At 61.1% G+C, this 20,248-nt stretch overlaps 1 protein-coding gene across 1 annotated transcript in view; it reads left to right on the top strand.

Moving 5' to 3' along the window:
• Positions 1-12,599, top strand: part of LOC144952047 (serine/threonine-protein kinase SIK3-like) — a 23,213-nt gene extending 10,614 nt beyond the window's left edge. Inside the window, 13 exon segments of the mRNA XM_078882439.1 lie at positions 89-108; positions 847-1,011; positions 1,920-2,073; positions 2,824-2,919; positions 6,195-6,328; positions 7,845-7,948; positions 8,320-8,473; positions 8,852-9,798; positions 9,843-9,979; positions 10,215-10,389; positions 10,794-10,927; positions 11,744-11,876; positions 12,462-12,599. Coding sequence (XP_078738565.1) covers positions 89-108; positions 847-1,011; positions 1,920-2,073; positions 2,824-2,919; positions 6,195-6,328; positions 7,845-7,948; positions 8,320-8,473; positions 8,852-9,798; positions 9,843-9,979; positions 10,215-10,389; positions 10,794-10,927; positions 11,744-11,876; positions 12,462-12,478 — 2,370 coding nt within the window. The 3' untranslated portion in view covers positions 12,479-12,599.
• Positions 12,600-20,248: the final 7,649 nt, after the last annotated feature.

Genomic DNA, 20,248 nt, shown 5'->3' with positions numbered 1-20,248 from the left:
TAACAGCACTTGCCCCACCAGTCTGTTAAGCCTAGACGGGGGTGCTTTGTCTTTGTGCGTGTTTTATAAACGCGGTTGGTGAGCACAGGGGACCGACGGGCCCGAATGGTTAGTGGGCAGCAACAAACAGCACCGCTGTCGACGCTGTCATGCAGAGAGAGTAGCGCATGTTCATTGAGAGCAAGGTTACTATTGTAGGACTTGGGGGAGAAGAAGCTGGTGGTTATAATGGTGGTTATAATGATGGTGGTGGTGGTGGTAACGGAGTGAGGTGACCTGCAGTGTGGTTGTGTGTGTGGTTGAGTGATTGGCTGTGTGGTTGGGTGTGGGGGTGTGTGTGTGTGTGTGGTTGGGTGAGTGTGTATGTGGTTGAGTGGCTGAGCGAGTGGCTGTGCGGTTGGGTGTCCTGTTTGTTGTGCGGTTGGGTGAGTGGGTGTGTGGATGTGCGGTTGGGTGTGTGGATGTGCGGTTGGGTGAGTGGGTGTGCGGTTGGGTGAGTGGGTGTGCGGTTGGGTGAGTGGGTGTGCGGTTGGGTGAGTGGGTGTGCGGTTGGGTGAGTGGGTGTGCAGTTGGGTGAGTGGGTGTGCGGTTGGGTGTGTGTGTGTGTGTGTGTGCGGTTGGGTGTGTGTGTGTGTGTGTGCGGTTGGGTGTGTGGTTGAGTGGCTGAGCGAGTGGTTGGGTGAGTCTCTGTGTGGTTGGGTGAGCAAGCAAGAATGAGTGTCGTGCCCTGCAGTGTGTAGTGGCGCTAGTCGCCGCGGTTCGGTCGGCGCGCCCAAGTTTGCCCGGCTGTGGGCGCGCGCTTCCCTGCCGTGCGCGTGACGCTCTCCCGCCGGCTCTCCCGCCCAGGTACCTGGCGGCACGGGGCAGCAACAAGCGGCACACGCTGGCGCTCGCCAACCCCGCGGCCGAGGTCTCCGCCGACCTGCAGCGGCAGCTGGCGCAGCAGCCCATCAAGGGCGGGCGGCGCAGCTCCCAGCTGCTGTCGCCTGAGCAGCAGCAACAGCACTCACGGTGAGCGGAGGGGGGGAGGAGGAGGGGGGAGAGCCACGTTCTTGAAAGTCTCATCCCAAGTTCTAGATTTGAAGCTTTTATTATTATTATTAGTTCTATGATTTTTATTATTATTTATTTTTACCTACATGACTTTACCGAAAAAACCTGAGAGTATTTCTCATTTTAACACGTGTGAGGCTTTCGCGACCATTATTGTTCACAATCAACGTTGTTGGGTTTAGATCGTCGCGTTATTTATAAATGTGTCGTAACCCTCCACCACCCGACACGGCCAATCAGTAAGAAAGTGTCACGTTGACAAAAGACAAATAGTTCACTGCTTTAGCCCGCCGGTGTGTTGAAGCGTGAAACCACAACATTCTGGCGAATTGCCCGATGATGCTGAATGCAATTACCAGCGAAACGTCGTATTACTCAAAAATTGTAAGAAAAGTGTTTTTTATTTTTACATTTATTTCAATGATTTGCCTACCTTTCCGAAACTTTGCACAGCTGTCGTATTTTTGTATTGTGGTTGATGTTATTGACGACGATAACGATGATGGTGATGTTGTTGATGTTGATGATGGTGTTGATGTTGATGGTGATGATGGTGTTGGTGTTGATGATGTTGATGTTGATGGTGATGATGATGATGGTGATAATGGTGATGATGGTGTTGATGATGATGTTGATGGTGATGATGATGATGTTGATGGTGATGATGATGATGTTGATGGTGATGATGATGTTGATGTTATTGATGTTGATGGTGAGGGTGATGATGTTGATGGTGATGTCGTCGCCGCAGCTACAAGGAGACGAACACGCTGTGCATCCCGTCCGAGCGCTACTCCCCCGTAATGTTATTGATGTTGATGATGGTGGTGATGTTGATGATGATGATGGTGATGTCGTCGCCCCAGCTACAAGGAGACGAACACGCTGTGCATCCCGTCCGAGCGCTACTCCCCGGTGCGCCGCCTCTCCGACGGCGCCGCCAGCCTGCAGGCCTTCCGCTCGCAGATGCAGCACTCGTGCGGATCCACGCTCAACAGCAGCATCAAGCAGCTGCAGCAGGTGGGGGGGGCGGGGGGTGATGAGCGCGGGGGGCCCACCGTGGGCGGTCGCGTTCTTGTGCCGCTGGGTGGACGGGTGGTTGGGTTATTTGGCGTGTGGGGGGTGCATTGTTGGGAGCGGGTGGTGTGGCGGTGAGCCGCGCTGCGCTACGAACCCGGCGACCTGGGTTCGATTCCCGCTCGCGGCCAACGACGATTATCTGAACCGGCGCGGCGTTGGCCCACCCCGCCCCCTCGTGCGCCGTGCCAGATTTGGTAGGTGCCGCCACTCGCTGACGACACTTGCCCCAGCGTCCCTTAAAGGCTACGCGGGCGACCTTTGCCTTTTTTACACGCTTTTATTTAACTCGCTCTGTCTGTTGTCGCATCCTCAAATCTTGTAACTCGATTTCAACCGTCTTCCCAATGTCGTATCGACTGCAAACTTGGTATAGCTATGTCATACTGATGACAATACTATCTTCTATCATTGAAAAAAATTTTTTTAAACGATCTTTTTTACGGTTCTAATTGTGTCCACGTTTACGGCTCTAATTGCCGACGCTCAACTCACGTTGGCTGTGAATCACCACGTGGCCCCTTGCGTCACGGCAAGCCTCGGGGAGCCACGCTGAGGGGCGGGGGATGTGGAAGGAGGGGAGGGGCGATGGGGGGAGGGGGCAGGGGGAGGGGCAGCTCAGACAGTACATCTCATTAAAGCGTGTTGTTTTTTTTTAAGTATTTTTTTTTAATATTGTACGATTCTCCGTAGGAGTGCCACCAGCTGCAGCAGAGGTACTGCACGCCCATGGATGAGCGCAGCCTCGTGGAGGCTCAGCACCAGCACAAGCTGTTCCACCACCTCCAGGTGACGCGGGGGGGGCTCACGCGGGCGGGGGGGGGCTCACGCGGGCGGGGGGGGCTCACGCGGGCGGGGGGGGCTCACGCGGGCGGGGGGGGGCTCACGCGGGCGGGGGGGGGCTCAGGCCAGAGGTCACAACCGGGCACCTGATACCCGTACCCTACCCGATACCCGTACCCTACCCGATACCCGGCTACCCGTACCTGTTTGCGACCCTGGTGCGGCCGGGTATGGGTAGGCCGTGAGTCGCTGGTGAGTCGCGGTTTGCCACTCGTTTCCCAACGTCTTGTCTCTTCTCACAATTCAAGTTCCTAGAATCAACCCACCCGCGCCTGCAACATGGCTTCATCCCAGAGGTCGCAATCAGTTACTCGTACCCGTACCCTACCCGATACCCGGCCGGGTACGGGTACGGCCGGGTACGGGTACGGGTACCTGTTTGCGACCCTGGTGCGGCCGGGTACGGGTAAGGAATCAAAACCCGTTTGCGACCTCGACATGTAGCACCGTAACACGGCCGATGAGAGCGGTCACGCACACTCGGTCATGTTCAACTGCTGTCGCTCCAGCGTCAAGCGGCCGGATGAACGTTTTATTACACCGGTCAACACACCTTTTTCTGGTATGAGGTATTCCAACGCTTTTAAGGTAATTTTGGGGTGCTGATTCGAAATCTGGCATCAGTTTTTGTCTCGCATCAGGTTTTTGAGATATCAAATATTGCATTTTCAATAAAATCTGCGGAAGAAAAATATTAAATTAATGTGGATATCTACATGAAATGATATTATAAACACACCATCCTAAAAATACAGCGCCATATTTTAACACTAAAGCAGTCACTGACTCGCAACAACTTGCAATCATAACCGACAGAGTTAATTTCGGGTAAAATCAATGAAAATGGGGTATGCCGATAGCATAAAAATGAGATGTGATGGAGCAAATCTGAGATCAGATTTGGAATCAGCACCCTGAAATTAGTCTAGAACAGCTGCAAAAGTCCAGGCCAGAAAAAAAGTTTTTTGTTGTTGACCAGTGTTATTTTATAATTTGGTTTTATTCACAATGGAGGTCTTTTGGGTTCGATCTCGTAAACGTGGCGTCGTTAAACCCACCACCCAACAATTAGTAAGGTTTGTCACGTAAACAACACGTGCCAATTAATGACTAGTTACTAGTGTGACACCACACCGGTGTGTTGGAGAGTAAGCCCACAACAACAGCTGTTGTGAGTGGTGAATGTGTGCCCGTGTTGTCTTCGACCGCGCCGCCATCGTCGTACAAACGCTCTCCCGATGCGCCCACTCGCACGTCGGAGTGAAGTCGCCTCTCCGAGACCCATGTCTGCTATAGGGTTTTTTCTTGGGCGGGTTAGATCGATCTTCTTGGTTCTTTCGGTAAAGTCACGTAGAAGGGAAGTAATAAAAAAAAAAGCATAATAAAATAATTATTTTATTATGTTTTATTTTTATTATTACTTTTCTTCTACGTGACTTTAGCGAAAGAACCAAGAAGATGAATCCCTGCAGTCACGAAAGCTTTAAATCGGGTTAGATCGAGTTAAAATCTAAGCGTGGTGGCGGGTTTCACGACACTTAATATTTGAGTCGCTCTCTAACGGAGCGAAAGCCTCTTGTGGATGCCGCACGCGCTCGGACGACTAAAACGCAACGGTGCTGTGTGACCCCGTGGCACTGTCTCTCTCCCCATGTCTCTCTCTCTCCCTCCCTCCCTCCCCACGTTCCAGTGTCTCTGACTCGACACGTCTCCCCTGACCCCATCTCCATGACCCCACGTCCCCGTGCCTCATTGCCTCATTGCCTCACTCTCCCCGTGTCCCCGTGTCTCTCACTCCCCGTGTCTCACGCTCCCCGTGTCCTCGTGTCTCACTCTCCCCGTGTCTCACGCTCCCCGTGTCCCCGTGTCTCACTCTCCCCGTGTCCCCGTGTCTCACTCTCCCCGTGTCCCCGTGTCTCACTCTCCCCGTGTCCCCGTGTCTCTCACTCCCCGTGTCTCACTCTCCCCGTGTCCCCGTGTCTCTCACTCCCCGTGTCTCACGCTCCCCGTGTCCCCGTGTCTCACTCTCCCCGTGTCTCACGCTCCCCGTGTCCCCGTGTCTCACTCTCCCCGTGTCCCCGTGTCTCTCACTCCCCGTGTCTCACTCTCCCCGTGTCCCCGTGTCTCTCGCTCCCCGTGTCTCACGCTCCCCGTGTCCCCGTGTCTCACTCTCCCCGTGTCTCTCGCTCCCCGTGTCTCACGCTCCCCGTGTCCCCGTGTCTCTCGCTCCCCGTGTCTCACGCTCCCCGTGTCCCCGTGTCTCACTCTCCCCGTGTCTCTCGCTCCCCGTGTCTCTCGCTCCCCGTGTCTCACGCTCCCCGTGTCCCCATGTCTCACGCTCCCCGTGTCTCTCACTCCCCGTGTCCCCGTGTCTCTCGCTCCCCGTGTCTCACGCTCCCCGTGTCCCCGTGTCCCCGTGTCTCACTCTCCCCGTGTCTCACTCTCCCCGTGTCTCTCGCTCCCCGTGTCTCACGCTCCCCGTGTCCCCGTGTCTCTCGCTCCCCGTGTCTCTCACTCCCCGTGTCCCCGTGTCTCTCTCCCCGTGTCCCCGTGTCTCACGCTCCCCGTGTCCCCATGTCTCACGCTCCCCGTGTCTCTCACTCCCCGTGTCCCCGTGTCTCTCGCTCCCCATGTCTCACGCTCCCCGTGTCCCCGTGTCTCACTCTCCCCGTGTCTCACTCTCCCCGTGTCTCTCGCTCCCCGTGTCTCACGCTCCCCGTGTCCCCGTGTCTCTCGCTCCCCGTGTCTCACGCTCCCCGTGTCCCCGTGTCTCTCGCTCCCCGTGTCTCTCACTCCCCGTGTCCCCGTGTCTCTCTCCCCGTGTCCCCGTGTCTCACGCTCCCCGTGTCCCCGTGTCTCTCGCTCCCCGTGTCTCTCACTCCCCGTGTCCCCGTGTCTCACGCTCCCCGTGTCTCTCGCTCCCCGTGTCTCTCACTCCCCGTGTCCCCGTGTCTCTCTCCCCGTGTCCCCGTGTCTCACGCTCCCCGTGTCTCTCACTCCCCGTGTCCCCGTGTCTCTCTCCCCGTGTCCCCGTGTCTCACGCTCCCCGTGTCCCCGTGTCTCACGCTCCCCGTGTCCCCGTGTCTCTCTCCCCGTGTCCCCGTGTCTCTCTCCCCGTGTCCCCGTGTCTCACGCTCCCCGTGTCCCCGTGTCTCTCTCCCCGTGTCCCCGTGTCTCTCTCCCCGTGTCCCCGTGTCTCACGCTCCCCGTGTCCCTGGCAGGAGTATTGTGGATCCCCCCAGGCAAGTCCCCCGCCGGCCCCTCCCCCCCCGATCACCGTGTCCCCTGCCGGGGGACACGGGGGAGGGGCTCTGGGCCCGGAGGTTCCCGCGGTCCTCTCTCACCAGCTGCAGAGGTACTCGGCGCACACGGGGGGAGACGCGCACGGGGGGAGACGCGCACGGGGGGAGACACGCACGGGGCACACGGGGGGAGACACACACGGGGGGAGACGCGCACGGGGGGAGACACGCACGGGGGAGACACGCACGGGGCACACGGGGGGAGACGCGCACGGGGGGAGACGCGCACGGGGGGAGACGCACACGGGGGGAGACGCGCACGGGGGGAGACACGCACGGGGCACACGGGGGGAGACGCGCACGGGGGGAGACACGCACGGGGGAGACACGCACGGGGCACACGGGGGGAGACGCGCACGGGGGGAGACGCACACGGGGGGAGACGCGCACGGGGGGAGACACGCACGGGGCACACGGGGGGAGACGCGCACGGGGGGAGACGCGCACGGGGGGAGACGCGCACGGGGGGAGACGCGCACGGGGGGAGACGCGCACGGGGGGAGACGCGCACGGGGGGAGACGCGCACGGGGGGAGACACGCACGGGGGGAGACGCACACGGGGGGAGACGCGCACGGGGGGAGACACGCACGGGGGAGACACGCACGGGGCACACGGGGGGAGACGCGCACGGGGGGAGACGCACACGGGGGGAGACGCGCACGGGGGGAGACGCGCACGGGGGGAGACGCGCACGGGGGGAGACGCGCACGGGGGGAGACGCGCACGGGGGGAGACGCGCACGGGGGGAGACACGCACGGGGCACACGGGGGGAGACGCACACGGGGGGGAGACGCGCACGGGGGAGACGCGCACGGGGGGAGACGCGCACGGGGGGAGACGCGCACGGGGGGAGACGCGCACGGGGGGAGACGCGCACGGGGGGAGACGCACACGGGGGGAGACGCACACGGGGGGAGACGCACACGGGGGGAGACGCACATGGGGAGAAAGGGGGGGAGATACGGAGAGAGGGGGGGGAGACACTGGGAGTGGAGAAGGGAGACACGGGGAGTAGAGGGGGGGAGAGGGGGGGGGAGACACACGGGGGGAGACACGGGGAGTGGAGAAGGGAGACACGGGGAGATAGAAGGGTCACCACAGGTGTGTGTGTGTGCGCATGTGGTTGTGGAGAATGGTGGCACAGTGGTTATTTCGCAGCCTAGGAACCTGGCCACCCGAGTTCGATTCCCGCTCGCGGCCAACATCGGTGAAGAATATCTAAACCCCTTCCAGGGTCTCCCCCTGGTCGACTCGGCCTTAAATGAGTATCTGTTGCAGCGGTGCATTAAGCATCGTCACTCGGGAGACAAAGGTGGCCGGGCGTGGTTTTGGCTACCCACCCCCTCCATAGGTGCCACTCACTAACAGCACTTCGCCCCAACACTCTGTTGCAGGCTATATGGGGAATGTGTGTACACGTGTGTGTGTGTGTGTGCGCGCATGAGTGTGTGCGCACCTTTACGCGTGTTTGTGTGTGTGTGTGCGCGCATGAGTGTGTGCGCACCTTTACGCGTGTGTGTGTGCGTGTGTGTGTGCGTGTGTGTGTGCGTGTGTGTGTGCGACCAGATTGAAGCTGCACACGGCTCAGCCCTCGAGCCCCCCACCCTTCACGTCTGGCGGCACGGGGGGCAGCCCCCCGTCGGCGCACACGCCGCTCATGCAGCCGCAGAGTGAGTGTGGGCGGGGGGGGGGCCCCCTCCCTCTCCTCTCCGATTCCCTTTCCCCACCGGCACCACCGAGCTGGGGGGGGGGGGGGGGGGGGGGGGGGGCCGTGTCGAGCCGCCACCGGCGACCGTGCCGGGACCCCCGGCGGGGCTTGCCGACACGAGCACCGCGGGGGGGAGGGTCGCGGGCTGGGCGGGCTGGGCTGGGCGGCGGCGTCGTCGCGCTCCGGTGACGTCACTTCCGAGTGCCTCTGATTGGCCGTTGGCCCTGACGGTTACAGGACCGGTCGCCATTCTCGGTCGCCGCAGGAATTTGCGGGGCTCCCTTGAAACACTTGTCGCACCCCCTTCTCCCACACCTTGTTAATTTTTCCCAGCATACCCTGGGCCTCCGCAGCAGGTGACATCCGTCCCGGCCGCAACGGTGGCGTCACTACAGCTGCCACAGCAACAGCAGCAACAGCAGCAACAGCAGCAGCAGCACAAGCCGCTGTTGAAGCAGCTGAGTGCTGACAGTGCGGAGGCTCGCAGGTGAGATGGCTTCATCTTGGCCGCGTCCGACACGGCGAGCCCGGCACTGCTGAGATGCCCGGGGTCAAGGTGGTGGTTACTGTGGTTACTGTGGTGACTGTGGTGACTGTGGTGACAGTGGTGGTGGCGGTGGTGGCAACTACACCGTCGTCGCTGCACATGGCAGCTGTGTGACCCAGTGCTGTAGATTCTCGGCCTGCGTGTTTGGGTGTCTCCCTCCCTCATCTCAGTAGCTTCACGATGGTCGTGTCGGACACGCGCACACACACACAGATCCCTGGGTCTGAGTTGTGTCTGTTGGGTAACGTCTCAATAACACACGCGGGTGTCTGTGTGTCTGTCTCTGTGTGTGTGTGTCTGTGTATGTGTCTCCCCCAGTCGCCCAATCCAAAGGTTTTCTCCCTTGAGTTACGATCAGACTCACCTCCACCCTCACCTCTACAGCTTCCCTCCCAGCCCTCCCACCACCTCGCGAGCCGTTCAACAACAACAACAGCAGCAGCAGCAACAGCAGCAGCAGCAACAGCAGCAGCAGCAGGCTGTCCCCCCGGTCCCGCAACCGTCCGCCTTCGCTCAGTCGTTCGCTCTCCAGAAAGAGGTTCTCCTCCAGAACCATCAGCTGATGCTGCAGCAGCAGCAGCAACAGCAGCAGCAGCAACAGTTGCTTCAACAACAACAGCAGCAGCAGCACCTACTGCAGCAGCAACAGCAGCAGCAGCACCTTCTGCAGCAGCAGCAGCAGGCGCAGCACCTTCTGCAACAACAGCAGCAGCAGCTGCTTCAGCAGCAGCAGCACCAGCAGCACCTGCTGCAACAGCAGCAGCAGCAGCATCTGCAGAGCCTGCACGAGCAGCAGCAGCAGCAGCCGTACGCGCTGAGCGCCCCCTCGCAGCTGCAGCAGGCGCTGCTCTCTCCGATCGCCACCGAGTTTGGCCGCTCGCACCCCTACCACCACCACCACCACCAGCAGCACCACCACCAGCACCACCAGCAGCAGTACAACAGCATGCTGGTGCAGAGCCTGGTGTCGCCGCGACACACGTTCGGGGCGCACGCGCAGCCCATCCGCCTGCAGCCGCCCCCCGCGGGGGCCGCCGCCGGCGGGGGGGGGGCGGCTGGCGGGACGCGGGGGCTCGGGCCCGCTTCCGGGGGCCGGGGCGGACGCCACGGACGCCGCCGTCGGGCCGAGCCAGCACCAGCAGCAGCACCAGCAGCAGCAGCAAGTGCTGCTGCAGCAGCAGCAGCAGCAGGCCGCGTCGCCGGCCCTGACGACGGGCCAGAGGTCGCAGGCCTCGGCCGTCGGGGCGGTGCAGCAGCCGCCCCCCCCCCGTGAACTTTCACCTCCTGCAGGCGATGGGGCGGGGCGCAGGGGGTGGGGCGGAGGGGGAGGGGGTTGGGGGGGGCGTGGGGGGGTGCCCCCCCCCATCCCCGGGCATCGTCGGGCTCCATCACTCGGAGAGGATGGAGGAGGACGAGGGAGCGGCGCTGGTGGATGCGGAGTGCGAGGTGAGCTGGTGGTGGTGGTGGTGGTGGTGGTTGTGGTGGTTGTGGTGATTGTGCTGGTGGTGGTTGTGCTGGTGGTGGTGGTGGTGCTTGTGCTGGTGGTGGTGGTGGTGGTGCTTGTGCTGGTGGTGGTGGTGGTGCTTGTGCTGGTGGTGCTGGTGGTGCTTGTGCTGGTGGTCAGCGCGTGGGGGGGGGCATCCTCCTGAGTCTGTGGTCTCTGTGCGGGTGTCGTGGGCAGGCCTCGCCCAGCCAGCTGCCGCCACCGCCGGGGCCGCCGGGGCCGCACGGCCGAGTCCCCTTCCCCACCACGCAGAGTGACGCCGCCGCCGCCGCCGCGTGCCGGGGCCCCGCCACGTTCCCCCCGCACGGCCTGCTGCAGGTCTTCCCCTCCACCACCACCACCATCGCTCTCGGTGAGGACACTCACGCTCCTGCTGCCCCTGCCTGCTGCTGCTGCTGCCGCCGCCTGCTGCTGCTGCTTCTTCGCTCCTCTTGCTGCTACTGCCTGCTGCTGCTGCCTGCTGCTGCTGCCTGCTGCTGCTGCCGCCGCCTGCTGTTGCCTCCTGCAGCTACTGCTGCCTGCTGCTGCTGTTACCTGCTGATGCTGCCTGCTGCTGCCTCCTCGCTCCTCTTGCTGCTGCTGCCTGCTACTACTGCCGCCTCCTCCTGCTGCTGCCTCCTACAGCTACTGCTGCCTGCTGCTGCCTCCCAATTCCTGCTGCTGCCTCCTGCTACTGCTACTGCTGCCTCCTCCTGCTGCTACTGCTGCCTCCTCCTGTTGCCTGGGCCCTGGTTAATACCCCCCCCCCCCCCGTAGACCTGCACGTGGAGGCGAGTCAGAAGGCGGCGCTGCAGGCGGCCGTGGCGATGGAGCGCTCCTCGCCCGGGGAGCAGCGCAAGCGCGGCTTCCTGCAGCGCGGCTACACCGTGCAGGACTCGCAGGACGCCTCGGTAGGGAGACTACACCGTGCAGGACTCGCAGGACGCCTCGGTAGGGAGACTACACCGTGCAGGACTCGCAGGACGCCTCAGTAGGGAGACTACACCGTGCAGGACTCGCAGGACGCCTCGGTAGGGAGACTACACCGTGCAGGACTCGCAGGACGCCTCAGTAGGGAGACTACACCGTGCAGGACTCGCAGGACGCCTCGGTAGGGAGACTACACCGTGCAGGACTCGCAGGACGCCTCAGTAGGGAGACTACACCGTGCAGGACTCGCAGGACGCCTCGGTAGGGAGACTACACCGTGCAGGACTCGCAGGACGCCTCAGTAGGGAGACTACACCGTGCAGGACTCGCAGGACGCCTCGGTAGGGAGACTACACCGTGCAGGACTCGCAGGACGCCTCGGTAGGGAGACGCGGGCGGCCGGGACTGGTGCCGGCCACCCACACCCCTCGTGTGCCGTTCCGGCCTTCGTAGGTGCCTCTCGTTAGCAGCACTTGCCCCTGCGGTCTGTTGAGGCTATATGGGGGAACTTTGTGTGAGTTGGGGGTGGTGCGTGAATGAATGACTGGATGAGTTGGTGATAGGGCGATAATGATGCCTGTGTGAGTGAGTGGTGGACTGTTGCCTCATGAGTACCTAGTGCGGTGTGTAAACATCGCCACTGGGGAGACAAAGGCGGCCGGGCGTGGTGCTGGCCACCCACCCCGTCGTGTGCCGTTCCGGCCTTCGTAGGTGCCTCTCACTAACAGCACGGTCTGTTGAGGCTACACGGGGGAACTTTGTCTTGTGTGTGTGTGTGTGCGCCTGCGTGCGTGCAGGTGCACGTGCAGTCGTTTGGAGGGATGAGCCTCATGGCTGGGCAGTCCCTTTCCTCGTCGCTGCTGAGCGGAGACACGCTGAGCCCCCACTCGAGCCAGGAGATCACCGCCATCCGGCCCACAGACACAGAGGGTGCGTGGGACTCGTGTGTGCACGCACTCACTCACACAGGCACTCACTCGGACGCACTCACTCACGCACGCTCGCGCACACGCACTCGCACACTCACTCGCACGCACACTCGCATGCACACTCGCATGCACACTCACTCACACGCACGCAGGCACACTCACTCGCACACGCACTTGCACACACACTCGCAGGCACGCACACATACTCGCACTCACTCGCACTCACTCACTCGCACGCTCACTCACTCGCATGCTCACTCGCACACACTCTCGCACACAGGCACGCTCACTCGCGCACTCGCACGCACGCACACTCACTCGCACGCACACTCACACGTTCACAAGCTCGTGCACACGCTCACTCGCACTCAATCTCACGCGCACTCACACACACCCAAACGCTCGCACACGTGGGAGAACCTACAAACTCCACAGTCGGGTGCGGTGATGCACCAGCCAGTAAATGCCCCTAACACCTCCTTATTGGAGGGTCGAATCCTCGTGTGTCTAACGAGAGAGTTTACGCCAAACTCCACCACCACCACGTGGTGCCACCTAACCTCCCTCCGCCCTCCGCCCCCTGCAGGCATGACCGTCTGCTGACTGGGCACGCGACGACTTCCCGCTCGCAAGCGCGTGGGCGAGGCGCCCGGCGGCGTTGAGCCCGTGTCCTCCTCCTCCTCACTCCCCCAGTGCCACCGCACGGCGCTCTCCGGCACCCCCCCCCCCCTCCCCCCCGTGGTGGCGCTCTCCACACCCCCTTCCCCCGACCGCGTCCGCCCGCACGCCGCCGCTCTCCCACCCACCCACCCACGTGTGGACCCTCCACCCGGGTCTCCACTCTCCGGAGTCTCCCGCAGGTCACCACGCCTTCCCCCGTCTCTCTCACCTCTCCCATCGTCCCCCCCTCGTGACCCAGACGGTCGCCCCCGCATGACCCGCACTCTCGCCATGCAGTGCGTCACTCACCCCCCCCACACCAATCCTCTCTCTTCCCCCCCCCCACCCAGTCGTGATGGTGCCGTGCGTTAGCGGCCGTGCAACGGGTGCGGGCCGGTTTCTTAAACTCGCGACGACGCTCACAAAAGCGGCGTCGCGAGAACGGAGCCGCTAGCGATGGAGGAGAGGAGATGAGCGAACGTCGTTCCGGAGTCGTCGGTCGAGTGCGAGGACTCCCCCCTCCGCCCCGAGGTCTCCGTCCCTCCGCCTGCCGGCGTGGCGGCCCCGTCTCCCGGCAACTCCCCAGCGGGACAGTTGAAGGCGCTTCGCTGTAGCCGGCACGGGCCGTGGCCGTCACGTGGCTACGGCCGGAGGGTGCGGGGTGGTGGTGGCGGTGGTGGTGGTGTCGGTGGTAGCGGTGGTGCTGGTGGGGGAGACCGCCGTGAGAATTGGATCGCGGCGAGGATTCTTGTTGAAGCGACTTCATAAATGCCCCCTCCCCCTAAAGTCCTCGCGAGAGGTGGGGGGGGGGGGTGAGTTTCTAATCTCGGATCGCTCCGTTTCCACTTCTCACCGCGGCCCGCACCGCCGCCGGGAATCACCGCGATCCCCGGCGCGTCGGTGGAGACGATGCCGCGATGGTAAATCCCCACCGAGCACCCCCAAACCCACCGCCGTGCGGTGGTGGGGGGGTAAGGAGCGGGCTCACCGGGGTAAGGGAGCCGTGCGCTCCGCTCGGTTTGAACGTCGGTTTTACGTTTCTCCGATTTTATGTTTCTCTTCTTAAATTATTTACCGTGAGAAGCCCTCAATGTGAGTGGGGTTGGGGGGGGAGGGGGGAGGGGTTATTATCGTAAAATTTTACGCAAACTTTTAAATGACTGAGCGAGCGATCGTGCGCGAGCGTGTTATGATGCGGTTGTGAGTAACACAGGCGCTAAACGTGCGTGTGTGTGTGTGAGGCTGTGCACAAACGCCGTTCTCTATTCTACAAGCGCGCACACCGTGCGGCGTGAGCGACCTGCCTCGCATCACGTGGGGCACAACAGGACTCTCAGATGAACACCTTGGCTAGACGACGGCGTGTTGTTCTAGCAACTGCACGCACGTCGCACGCGTGGACACACAGGCAAAGACCCTTAACAGGACTGTCAGGGGGCAAGTGCTGTTAGCGAGCAGCAGCACGTGGCCACTCAACTACGCTTCGAAAACCGTGACCGCGGCATGCCGACGATTCGCGATGCCCCCAATGGTGGCGGTGACGCGAACTCGGTGCAATATCACAGCGGGCGGAGGGGAGTAGGGAGAGGTGAGGCACGCGGGCAGGAGTCTAACCGAGACTTTGCACGTCCAGTGTCTGCACTGGTGCTGTGCATGCTCTCGGCAAAGGACACGTGTGCGTGCGCGTGTGTGCGTGTGTTCGTTAAACTTCTTTCACACCTTACGCAGCCAACCGCGCTAATCGGAGGTGCGGGTTTGTTCATGTACATCCCTGTGTGTGTGTGCGTGTGCGTGACTTCCTGTGTGTGTGTCCGTGTGTGTGTCCGTGTGTGTGTCCGTGTGTGTGTCCGTGTGTGTGTGTAGTTACCTGGGGAGTGGTCGTGTAGCGGTTAGCGGGGAGCGGGAGTGTAGCGCGACAAACCCAGCGATCAGAGTTCCATCACTGCTCATGGCCAAGAGCAGTGATGGCGATTATTTTAACAAATCCTGGGCCTCCCCTAGGTCAACTCGGCCTCAATTGAATACCTGGTGCGGTGTGTAACCATTGCCACTGGGGAGACAAAGGCGGCTGGACATGGTGCTGGTCACCCCCTCGTGTGCTGTGCCGGCCTTGATAGGCGCTCGCTAACAGCACTTGCCCCATCAGTCTGTGAAAGGCTATCGGAGGGATCTTTGTCTTGTGTGTGTCCATGCCTGTGCGCCTACGTGTGCCTACGTGTGTCTGCTTGTGTGTGTACGTGTGCACGTGTATCTGTGTGCGTGCGTGTGATTATGCCTGGGTGTGTGTGTGTCATTACCTGCCCGTGCATGCTCTCGGGAAGGAAGTCTAGAATTGTGGGTGCATGTGTCTGTACCTGCCTCTGTGCGTCTATGCCTGTACATGTGTTGGTGCATCCGTTTGTGTGCGTACGTGCATGTGTCTGTGTGTGTGTACATGTTTGCACATGCGTACACGCATTCGCAACCGGTGTGTTCCCACTGGTGCGTGCGTGCGTGCGTGCATGTCTGCGTGCGCGTGTATCGATGCTCACATTTGCACCTTCCTGGGCGTGCGTGCGTGCGCGCTGTTACACACTTCCGCGTACCTTGGAGTTACGCGTGTGTTTACCCGTCTCGTGCGTGCGTGTACACGTGTAGCTCTGCACTTATACGCGAGTGCGTACCCCCCCCCCCCCCCCCAGCACGGGGCGCACACGTGTGTGCCCGTGTCACCCCCCCACCCCCCCCGGGCACACGTGTACGCACGCACACGTTTGCGTGCGTGTGCGGGCCCCCATTGTGTTTCTGTGCAATATGGATACGTGTAATTTACACTGTACAAAGAGAGACGTCGCCTCTGACCCCGAGGCTGACATCTTGACCACCCTCCCTCCCCCCCCGTGTCACCGTGGGGGTCATTTCACCGTCGTCGTTGCGTCCAACGGTTTCGCGAATTTTCCTTCATTGTAACCGACCCGTTTTATTTCGTCGTTTTATTTTTTAAATAATCCATTTTTATATTCACCGTTGCAGCTTCCGCTCGCTGTTCCTCGTCTCCGCTAGGTCCCCCCCCCCCTCCTCCCCCTCCGTGTGAAGGTCTCGCGCTTCCTCGCCGCGCCACAGTCTCGTCTCGTTCACACGCATCGTCAGGGATCTCGCGCTCTTCTACTTCTTCTTCGTTTCCTCTTCGTTTGCGACGACGGCAGATTTCCCGAGGAGCTTCTGCGATCGTCGGCGTGGCGGTCACGGTGTGTGTGGGGAGGGGGGGGGGCTCTCTCCCACCCCCCCCCACCTCCTTCGCCACGGCACCGGTGGCGGTGGATCGGCACGACACCGGCGTGCCGATCCACGGGGGGGGGGGGCGGGGGGGGGCCGGTAAAGAGTGGCTAACCCCCCCCCCCCCCCCCATCACTTCTGGAACGTTGTGCTGCTGCGGAAGAGTAGCCCATAGACCAAATACGCTAGAGGAACATCTGCGGTGCGCAATATGAAGGTAGTTAATTTATAAATTGGGCGGTGGGGGTGGGGGGGGGGTCACATGACCATACTTCACCACGCCGGTCCACGCGGGTTGAAGGCGGGGAGCGTGGACGGCACTCGCCACGCTGGCGCCCCGCGGCGGGAGAAACGCGTTTGTAGCCCGGCCCTGGCCCCCCCCCCCCCCCCCCCAGCCGGGTAACGTTGACGCCGGAGCGGACGTCGCGTTGAGGAAATCGCGGGCGGCGTTGGCGAACGCCGTGGTGGTTGTGGCGGTGGTGGTGGTGGTTGTGGTGGCGCCGATTCGCCGCTCCAAGTGCACCGGCGTGCGCCCCGCGGACTTGGTGGCGGTGTTGTTGTTGTTGTTGTACATAACGTCGTGTAAATATCTACTAGAGAGAGGGAGTGGCAGCAGGGGCCTGGCGGGAGCCGCTCGCTCACTGGCCACGAGCGCTCACGGCGGGTGAGCGCAGTGGGTGAGCGTGGTGAGCGAGGTGGGTGAGCGCTGTGGGTGAGCGCAGTGAGCGAGCTGGATGAGCGAGCGAGGTGAGCGAGGTGAGCTGGTCTGGCCGGGTGCGGGCGGACAGCTCACGACACACACACAGAAGCAACGTTGTACAACTTGACCCGTCCTTCCAGTCTATAAATAATAATGATGATGATAACTACACAAAAAATATATATAAATATATATATATAATTACATGTATTATACAGCGTAGTTTTGCATTTCATTTCCAGTGTATTGTACCGAGTGACCGCTAGTTTTAAGATGTTATTGTCATAATTCTAATAACTGCTTCCATCCGAAGTGATCCCGAGTGCGTGAGAGGGAGAGCGGGAGAGACGCAACACGTAACGTCATTTGTATTTGAGAATCGTGGCTCTCGACTTCTCTGCTCCCACGGTGTATTTTCTGTTCGTACGTCACACACACACTATATATATGTGTATAATTCTTATCGTGGTTATCGCGAAAGCATTAACCGGACGTTTGATTTTATTTTTTTTCCCGTCCCGTACGCGAAACGGGGCGAAAAAGTTAAAAGTAATATACATTCGTACCGATTAATATTCCTGTCGTCGCTGGCCCCCGCCCGCCCACGCGCCTCCCTCGTCCCGCCGAATGTGCTCCTAGATTGTGTGGATATCGTTTCAGTGGCTTCGGGTGTCTTTGTGATCATCGGCGTGCTGCTTCCCCCCCCTTCCACTGCCCAGCGAGGCCGACCGCCTCGGTTTCGCTCGGCCGGAGACCGACTGCTTCTGCCCTTGCTGCTGCCCTTGCTGCTGCTGCCCTTGCTGCTGCCGCTGCTGCTGCTGCCGCTGCTGCCGCGTTCCAGCCGCCCGACCAGGAGGTGATTTTAAAGCGGCGATCTCTCATCCGGCTTTAAGGTGCCCTCAGCCTGGTCAACAGCGACTCGCGGAGACCCGTAGACCCTCGCACAGAGACCCGTAGACTCGCACAGAGACCCGTAGACTCGCACAGAGACCCGTAGACTCGCACAGAGACCCGTAGACTCGCACAGAGACCCGTAGACTCGCACAGAGACCCGTAGACTCGCACAGAGACCCGTAGACTCGCACAGAGACCCGTAGACTCTCACACAGAGACCCGTAGACTCACCACAGAGACCCGTAGACTCGCACAGAGACCCGTAGACTCTCACACAGAGACTTTCTCACAGAGACCCACAGACTCACCACACAGAGACCCCGTAGACTCACCACACAGAGACCCGTGGACTCTCACGCGGCTGAGGCTAAGCTGTGAGTGTGGTTGGGGTCGGTGACCGGCCAGAGCCCATCTCCACCCTGCCAGCCTCGAGAACCCAGTTCAACCACAGGTGGTGGGTCTCTATGGGTCCCTGTGTAATTCTATGGGTCTCTATGAGAGTCTATGGGTCTCTATGGGTTTCTATGAGAGTCTATGGGTCTCGATGGGGCTCTATGAGAGTTTATGGGTCTATGCGAGGTTCTGGGGCTCCATGGGTCTCTGAGAGTCTATGGGTCTCTGGGAGTTTGAATCTCTATGCGAGTGTATGTGAGTGTATGGGTCTCTCTGGATCTCTGTGTAATCCTTGTTGCCCCGGGCTCAGCTCGTGAATGCACCGCTCCGCTGTAGACCGCGGGGTAACATCTCCACGGCTGGAGCTGAATCCCGAACCAGAATCCCAGCTCCCGGCGGCTCCGGCTCCTGACCTCCATGCCAGGCAGTGGTCACATCCTTCTCCCCTATCTCCGTGCTCCGCGTGGTTGCTGGGGCCGTGCTAGCGGTCCCCTCCCTTGGGGTTGCTTTTTTTTCTTCTCCCTCTCGAGATGCAGTCCTTGCGATCTTAGCGGATGGGGTAAATCATCCACAACAACAACAACAACAAGGATAATCAACAACAACAACAACAACAAGGATAATCAACAACAACAACAACCGCGTGGGCAAGTGCTGTTCACCTGTGAAGGCTGCCGGCACTGATGACACACGAGGGGGGCGGGTGGCCAGCACCGCGCCCGGCCGCCTTTGTCTCCCCGGTGGCGATGTTCACTACGCTACACCGCTACACTCGGAGACTCGCACTCGAGGCTGAGTCGTCACCGCTGGTGGTGGTGGCGGCAGTGAGCCAGAGTTCGAAATCAGGTGGCCAGGGTTCAGAGGGCAGCAGCGCGCTAACCGCTGCGCCACCGCTCCCCGGTGTGCGGAATTTCATTTGACTCGTACGGAGACCCGTGGACTTGTACCGAGACCCGTGGACTCGCATGGACACCCATGGACCCACATACTCGCATGGAGACCCATGGACCCACATACTCGCATAGAGACCCATCGGCTCGCATAGAGACCCGTAGTCTCTATGAGAGCAAGCCCCTTCCGCCAGCAGTGGCGTGAGAGAGGAATTGCAGAGCTGCGCCTCAGCCTCTGTACGCGAGCGAGACCTTCGCTCCACGCGAATCTGCGAGGCCCAGACGGGCAGCTCCCCGCGACCCACGTGCTGCCCTGCCGCCACGGCGCTGCGTCAAGTTGTCACCCCGCGGTCAGAGTCGCGGCACTGCAGTAACACGACGCGCTCCGTGGCGGTGGTGGCGGTGGTGGCGGTGGTGGCGGTGATGGTGGTGGCGGTGGTGGCGGTGATGGTGATGATGTTGTTGTTGATGATGATGTGTTGTTGGCAAGAGCATCTGCCTCCCTCCCGTGAAGCTCCATCGCCGCCATCACCCCCGGGGGTCTGGACCGGTGGGTGGTGGTGGTGGTGGTGATGGTGGTGGTGATGGTGGTGATGGTGGTGGTGGTGGTGATGGTTGACCGAAATTCTCTGGGTTGACGCTCCACAGCGTGAAATGCCCCGTGTCAGAAGTTGCGCAGATCTGGACACGCGCACCCAGCCTGGCACCCAGCCTGGCACCCAGCCTGGCACCCAGCCTGGCACCCAGCCTGGCACCCAGCCTGGCACCCAGCCTGGCACCCAGCCTGGCACCCAGCCTGGCACCCAGCCTGGCACCCAGCCTGGCACCCAGCCTGGCACCCAGCCTGGCACCCAGCCTGGCACCCACCATGGCACCCACCATGGCACCCACCATGGCACCCAGCCTGGCACACCTGGGGCACGGGTTGGGGTTCACCTGCCCTAGCGGTTGAACCCCACCACCACCACCAGGGTAGTGGGAGCCCCCTGCCCTGGTAGGCTTCCCCTAGGGAGTGCCACTCTGGTGGGGCTCCCCTGCCCTGGTGGGCTTCCCCCGAACCATCCGTGACCAGGTTCCCGCAGTCAGATGTAACACCGCCGCACCGTGGTGGCGGTGCTGCTACAGTGAAGTGTGTCGTGAGGTGTCGTAGCGTCAGATGCGGCCGCCACCGCTCCCGCGAATGGCGATGTTGGTGAAGAGCCGCAACGAGAGGAGAGAGAGACGGAGCGGAGTTTGCACGGAACAACAACAACAATACGAATCAAAACTCTGAACCTGTAAGATATTGAGACCTTCCTAAGTTATTCTGGGCAGTCGTGCCCGAGGACTCGGGTGCCTGTTGCCACCAACTGCTTTGTGCTGCTGCTGCTGCTATGATTATGATTACAGTGGTGTACACGTAAACTAAATGCTGATTTCATGTCTGTTGTGCGATTTTTATCTAACCGCTTCAACTTCTTTGCGATGGAACGGGGGGGCGGGGGCGGCTACCCTGCCCTGCCCTGCCCCTACCTACCCTTCTCTACCCTGCCCTTCTCTACCCTACCCTGCCCTTCCCGAATTTTCCACCAAAGGGAAGGG

This window comes from Lampetra fluviatilis, chromosome 65, assembly GCF_964198595.1.
Source record: "Lampetra fluviatilis chromosome 65, kcLamFluv1.1, whole genome shotgun sequence".
In the NCBI taxonomy this organism is placed as follows: Eukaryota; Metazoa; Chordata; class Hyperoartia; order Petromyzontiformes; family Petromyzontidae; genus Lampetra; species Lampetra fluviatilis.
The sequence above is the reverse complement of the archived record's forward strand: the minus strand, read 5'-3'. Positions and strand labels throughout refer to the sequence as shown.